General features: G+C 42.4%; 1 protein-coding gene across 2 annotated transcripts; it reads right to left on the reverse strand.

Annotated features, from left to right (window-relative positions):
• Positions 1-1173: 1173 nt before the first annotated feature.
• Positions 1174-6558, reverse strand: LOC104943273 (SUN domain-containing ossification factor). Of its 2 annotated transcripts, none has more exons than XM_010768621.1 (5): positions 6426-6558; positions 5224-5381; positions 2545-2621; positions 2370-2425; positions 1174-1817 (listed from the first exon to the last, which is right to left on the reverse strand). In XM_010768621.1, exons 4-5 carry the CDS (start codon positions 2415-2417, stop codon positions 1350-1352), a joined length of 516 nt encoding a protein of 171 aa, XP_010766923.1. In that variant the 5' UTR covers positions 2418-2425; positions 2545-2621; positions 5224-5381; positions 6426-6558; the 3' UTR covers positions 1174-1349. The 2 variants fall into 2 exon arrangements, with proteins under 2 accessions (XP_010766923.1, XP_010766924.1); XM_010768622.1 differs by having other exon boundaries at positions 6422-6558.
• Positions 6559-6906: the final 348 nt, after the last annotated feature.

Genomic DNA, 6906 nt, shown 5'->3' on the forward strand with positions numbered 1-6906 from the left:
ACTAGGTCCACCGTTTCCCCGCAGCGAGGCTCCCCCCGTTGACAGTTTACGTGGGCTGGGCTGGGTGCAGTGGGGGACTGGCCATCGGGACGAATCCCGATGGGCCGGTACCGAAGTGGGCCGGTCGGATAAATCACTAGCACATCCCCCACTACCCCCGTTGACAATTTACTAGTTGTACCGAAGTGGGCCGGTCGAGAGTCCCGGGCTGATTTTTAGTCCCAGTCCACCACTGGCTACATGACCGTATGATCGCCCATATTGACGTACCTAATTCCTAAACTTCTAACAGATACAAAATAAACCGATCCTTCAGCCTCATATGAGCTCTCAGACACGTTCAAAATTAAACTGTCATGCTGTCTGAGTTTGCTGCCGTGCGTTTACATGCAGATGCTGGGATCCTGAACGGTGCAGCTGGAGCGCTGTGCCCGCATTGACGTCACCCATAAATTGGCGGGACTTGAAGAATCCCCGAGAAGATCCAGGAAATGGTCAACATTGAAGGGCAGATTAATGGTTATCAAAGTACAAATATCCAAAATCAGTTCAGTAACGGTTTTCAAGGGGACAATATTTACTCAAATTGATGGGTTTGGATGATGGGGGAAAATCGTGTCACAGGCTCTTTAAGCTAATTCAAGCACCTGTTGCTGTTTACAGTATAACTAAAATAAAGGTGTTTCTTTATTGATATACTTTCATGTTTTGAGTTCTCTTTCAGGTGCAATGGATTAATATCTTACAAAAGAACATTTAAATACTGTTTTTTGTATGAATTGTATATTTTCCCAACTAAATATACAAATCCTAAATCCTTTTATGTGTCATTTTAGGGTTTTAGAGTCCAAATACATGTTCATTTCATGTGCTTTTATTTTGAACGTGAACTGACAAGAGAAAAAGTGTTGAGCTTGTTCTTGAAATGTTGAGGCGATGTCCTGAGAGCAGGTTAACTTAGAGGTCAGACCTGAATGAGTAGAGTGATAAGGTACTGATGGAAAACTGCGATGGTTGTTTGAAAACAGTCATTTCTACACGTTAGAGATGTTGTCAACAGGGTGAGGTCAGTGTGCAGCATGTCAAGAGTAAAATATAGATTAAATCATTTTGTATAGGGTCAACAGTCAGACTCAATAACTCCAAACAAAAGAGAAAAGCTTTAATGGAAAGCTGGGAAGACATTTATTTGATTTTTCTTGTTTAACAAATATAAACATCTGACGCGAACATGAACAAAAAAACAAAGTGAAGGGATTGTCTCGTATGGAAGCTCAAAGCTGCCTGTGGCTACTGAAAAAACATTGTCCCTCTTTTGGAAAGAGTAAGTGAGAAGGAGTGGAGTCCTGTCAAACAGGACCTGAGAGGGGAACATTAACCCCATACGTCCCAGAGCGTTGCTCCGTGTGCCTCTTCATGAGGTCGTGTATGGTAGAGATGGGTATCTCATCGGCCCTGCCCCTGCGTGGGACCTGGATCAGGTCCACCACGGCGCAGCTGGGCTTGGGACGCCCACGTCTTAACGCCCGCTTCTCCGCCCGCGTCCTGGGTTGCGGGAGCCCGTCACAGATTCGGTTGCAGGCTGTGGTGATGCCACAGAAGGAGGGGTCGTCGGAGTGTGAGGACCCCTCCGAGCTGCCCTCTGACGGCGAGTCTCTGAACATAGGTTGAAGTAATCTTTTGGTGAAGGGTATAGGGTGTGTAGAGACAGGGACACCGTTACATACGACGGCTCCGTTACAAAGTTCTGTTGCCGCGTGGAAAGAGGGTTTCAGAGTCTCCACTTTCTCCAAGGGTTTCATCTTGCGACGTCTCCTCTGCAGGGGAAAGGTGAGAGAGAGAACTGTTACAACCAGTATTTCAAAAACGAAAGGGAACTTTATTCGTATAGAAGATTTCAACAACGGGCAATTCAAAGTGCTTTACAAAAAAAAAAAAGCATTAAGATATAGTGCAACAGAAACACATAAAATCATGACATAAAAATACTTTTAAAAACAGTTACTGAAAAGCCAAAAGTATACAAATAAAACGAGCTCAAATTAAATACAAGAATAAAAGTTACAGTGCAGTGTAAGATACGAAAAGTGTTTTGATATAAAGAGGGCCTTCTTTGCTTATTGGCATTTTCCCTCTCCTGTAGTCGTGTGTTGTATAGGTTTGTGTGAATGTAAATGGTCTGCAAAGGCTAAAATCCTAAAGTTCCCTCCAGAGGGAGTTTCTCTCCCACACAGAGATTATGAGAGATGGTTCCAGATATATGGAGCATTATAACTAAACGCTGCTTCTCTGTGTTTTATTTGGACTCAGGGACAGAAAGCAGACCTGAAAGTTCTGGATAGTTCCACGATAAAATCATCTTTACACACCTTTCTGTTAGCTGGACAAAGACTCTGTGTCTCCCCGGCATGCAGCATGTCTGGGCCTGCAAGACAAAAAACGGGTTAGTTTCCCCATTATAAAGTACGGTTCATAACTAGATCGATCAGATATTCAACATATACGGAAAAAAACCCTGATAGACCTCATGTTGTAGAAACGTACCTTCAGCGATAAGTGATTGTATGAGTGGATAGGATGCACTCCTCTTCAGGCCCGTCTCACCACAGGAAGAGAACGGCCTATAAAGGAAACAGCAACGGTTGAACGGATAGACAGTATGTAGCACCTTTATTGGACATGAGTCACGACTATGTCGTCACTTAAGATTCAGGCTGCGATTCTCTTAATGATTAATCGTATCAATAAACTGGCTTAATGAAAGGAGCCGTTCGAGGCGCGGTAACCTCTGCCATTAGCTCTAACAGCCCATTTGGAGATGCCACTCAGCGCTTATTCACTCTTACCCTACCCATTAGAGATGTTTCTAAGCCTCCATGTACCGTATGCAGAGATACATCCGAGCATTTCATTTTTAAGGTCTTCACACAGCTGGGGCGAGATGAATAAATGACAGAAACATGCGAAAAAAGGCAAACCAGGTAAGGGTTTTTTCTGACGTCATCCCCTCCTCTTCCTGCTCCAAGTAAATTGGTTGCTCCAAAAAATGTCTTCGAAAAAATAAATACATACTGTGATAATTATAGTGTAGGGATTTTATTGTGAAAGGAAAAAATGGAAGGAGTGGATCTGGGATCTGTTTGGAGGATAAAGATTTCAAAATCTTCAGATTATAGAGTCTCAGTGTTGTTTTTTAATTATTGTAAAGACACACGAAAAGGGACCCGTTACGCCCAAGGTGATTGGTTCATGCCTTATTTCACAGTGAGAAAGCAAAAAAAGGCCTTCAGATTTGTATATGAGTTTTGTAAATAGTCATTTGATCATGATTAAGTGTATTTGTTTTAGTTATTTGACTAGTTGTTTAAGCTTCTGTTTTGGCATCAGGCACCGGGGGTTTGGTATGTATTGGTAGAAAGGTAAAGACATGTGTTTTGTTTCCATCGCAAGAGAGGACGTAAAAGAAAAACTGTTCTTTTTATGTTTGATCGTTGAAAGAAAATTAAATGAACAAATACAATTCTTGCCTGAATAATAGACTTTTAACCTGCGTGTCCTGGGGCCTCATTTATAAAACTTTGCGTAGGTTTCAAGTGGGAAGGTGGCTTACGTAGGACAAAGCAAATAAATACGCACACAAATATTCCGATTTATAAAATACTGCGCACGCACGTCCTACGCCGGTTTCCCTTTATAAAATCACAATCAACTCGAAATGCGGCGCAGCTTTTGCGGGCTTCACGTAACGCCCATGTTTTTTGCCTATAAATAGTCAAAGATACTCCCCGTATTAATATTCATTTTGACTGACTGCATGAAGAAGATCACAGGAAATGACGACAGAACAGCTAAAAAAAGACATCTCACACCGTGTCAGATTTTGGTTCTTTTGGGGAGGTGGAGATAAATCACATTGTTTGGTTGATGCAGTTTGAACCAGAGTAGCAGCATGGAGGTCCGAAAAAAGTTAATGACAAAGTACACATAACCTTCCTCAGGCAGTGTGTCAGTGTCTTTGTACCGGGGACAGGGGACAGGAGACACACCCCACCCCACCCCACTCCCCCCCTTGATGAGAAACTGTAAGAAATGATCGGGGAATCCCTCCGGAGTGGAGTCATGGCGACTGGATCTGAATTGTTTTATTTTATTTGGTGGTTTGTGTTCCAGCTGTCTCCACTGTAGCCTGTGCATCTCAACCCCCCCCCCCCCGTCCCTCCGGAGTGGAGTCATGACGGCTGGATCTGAATTATGTTTTTGTATTTGGCGGCTTGTGTCCCAGCTGTCGATCAGCTGTGCGCAGCCTGTGCATCTCAACCCTGAGGGGGGGCCTCAGCAGCAACTCTATATCCACCAGTTAAAGGAAATACAACTAATGTGTTGTGTAATATCAGCTGTACAATTGACCAAATATGGTGTTCTTAGTTTCCATACCTCCTGTGTTTTATGAGCGACTTATCAAGTCTTGACGGCATAAAACACGATTAAACTTGACAGTTTATAAAAACCATATACGTATACATGTTTTATATACGTTATATATGTTAAATCTCTAGGTTGTATCTATACAACCTAGAGAAAAGCAAACCGGCGTCAGTTTAAAGTAATTCTGTCCTGTTTAACGCATCATTTATGAGAATACATTTCTTAACAAGAGAACATAATCGAGGGGTGATCAATAACATTAACGTATTTATTTCTTTCTCCAAGTTAGGTTTTTGTGTGCACTGAGGAGTCTCAAACCGGCAATTGTTTAATCATTTTAAGAATGGCTTTAATCAATTTTTGAAAATTAATTCTTCATATGATAAATGAGGTAACATTATATTTATGGTATTATTTTCACATATTTCTCTCCATTCTTCCTTCTGCCAACGGTGTTGCAGTTTCTCGTCCTTCCCGTTTTTGTGTGTACCGCGTACGGATGGTCCGTGGAGGACCGCACATTTCCCGTCATGTATGTTTTTTATAAATCGCTAAGATTGCTTAGAAACTGGAGTACGCCATCCTTTGAGCGTACGCAACGTTTATAAATGAGGCCCCTGATGTTTGAGCTGCAGTTTGATTTTTTGTTCATTTTTTTGTTTTGTTTGTTCAAGGACAAATCTCCACAACAGATGGTGACATACAAGCCCAAAAAAGCCCATCGTGTAAAGGCCTCTACCCCTGTGAATCTTTTGAAAGATTTGTTCTTTTTCCACAGTAAGCCTGATGCCTTGTTACCTCTCAGGACAGCAGAAGGTGTAGCTCTTGGATGGGGGGGGCTCTGGGTCTGAGGTTGGAGGACCGTCGGAGAAGCGGCAGTGGTTGGCACACAGCAGCAGGCCGAGGCACAGACACAGCAGCAGAGACAGCAGCAGGTAGTTCTGCCTGTCTGACACCTAGAGATAGAACATCCATTACATCATTAGCACAACAGCAGCAACGTCTGATGGGACTAAATTAGAGGCAGAAAAATACTGGGAATAAAAATGAAGGACTGATACTAAGTGTATTTCAGAAGTTAAATCAGTAAAACGTCAACCCATTCAGTAGCTGAAAATAAATGTTTCCAATTGTTGTCAGGGTTGGAGCATGTCATAGCCAAGTGGTGACGGAGAGAGTGGTGCAGTAATGAGTCCTAAACCTCGAAAATGAGTTAGCATTTTACTACTTTTGGTTCTCTTAAAGTCAACAGTTTTGTTGTTGTTTTAAACCTGAAAGGAGGTCTGTGTTTAACACAAGCTTAAGAGATTTTCATATTTTGTTCTATAAAATATGTCACTAAACACCCTACTGGTGAATGTCCTAAAAGTGTGTAAAAGAGTGTCATAAAAAAGTGGTAGATAAGGGGTGGCTAAATGAAACTTCTTAATGTCATCATGCCCAACATTAGATGCCTTGAGCTAAGCAGTGGTTTAGTTTGTTTATAGCCCAACGTTAGCATTTTACTTCCGTGGATGCATTTATGCTTACATTTTTATTTATTTTATCATCATATAAATGGTGTACATATGTGGAAATGATCCTGCTAAACAAGTAAGAATCATAACGTGTTTTAGTCACAGATCTTGTTTTCTGCAATATTAAAAAGACCAATGTAAAAATCTGATAGCTTTTTGTGAAAGGAGCCCTTGTGATGCTAACAACCAGGTCGGCCTACAAAAACAACATCATCTCTACACCTCTCCATTGACCCGTAACTGCTACGTTACAGGTCAGATTTCAGCCTAGGGACTCGTTTTGAATGTCATACCTCTCTTTCTCCCATAACCCCTGCCTCGCTCTGCCAAAAAAATATCCTAAAAACCCCTGACCATGTATCATGCTGATGAGTGATGACTAATCTCTTTTGTAAACCAAAAGAGTATATTTACTTGGTTTCATATGAGGCTGTAAAAGCTCCTGATTACAGACGAAGGCTTTGTGCCTGCAGCAGTACCTACGTCACTCTGCAGCTGGCTCACTCTGACGGACAGGTTGAGAACCAGCTGAGTCACATTCTCCAGCTGGCCCTGCAGCACCTGAATGGAGTCGGTCTGACGCTGGTCCTGGGGGGCAGAAGGACAACATATTAAGCACTACACACACATTCACATCATTCATGCAATGTGAAGGTACGGTGGAGGCTGGTGACTCATGAAACTCGAGAGGACAGGAGGAAAACCAACTAATGGCGTTGTTGAGGAATAATTTGCTTAGGTATTCAACCTTTGACACAGTTCATCATCTTCTTCTTTCCCATGGCATAGGTCTACGGCCTTGGGTATTGCTGCTATCTCTCTTAAGGAGGGGCAGCTTGGGCGCATTGTTGTTGCAGCTTATGACCGAGCACAAGCTGCCATGAGGTAGTTTATTGTTCAGGGACATCTAGAAGCCCTTCTTTTTAGGAATGTAGGTTCTTTTTTATGGATGACAGCTCTAGTT

The sequence above is a fragment of the Notothenia coriiceps genome, unplaced genomic scaffold (assembly GCF_000735185.1).
Source record: "Notothenia coriiceps isolate Sejong01 unplaced genomic scaffold, NC01 NC01_scaffold00005861, whole genome shotgun sequence".
Lineage (NCBI taxonomy): Eukaryota > Metazoa > Chordata > Actinopteri > Perciformes > Nototheniidae > Notothenia > Notothenia coriiceps.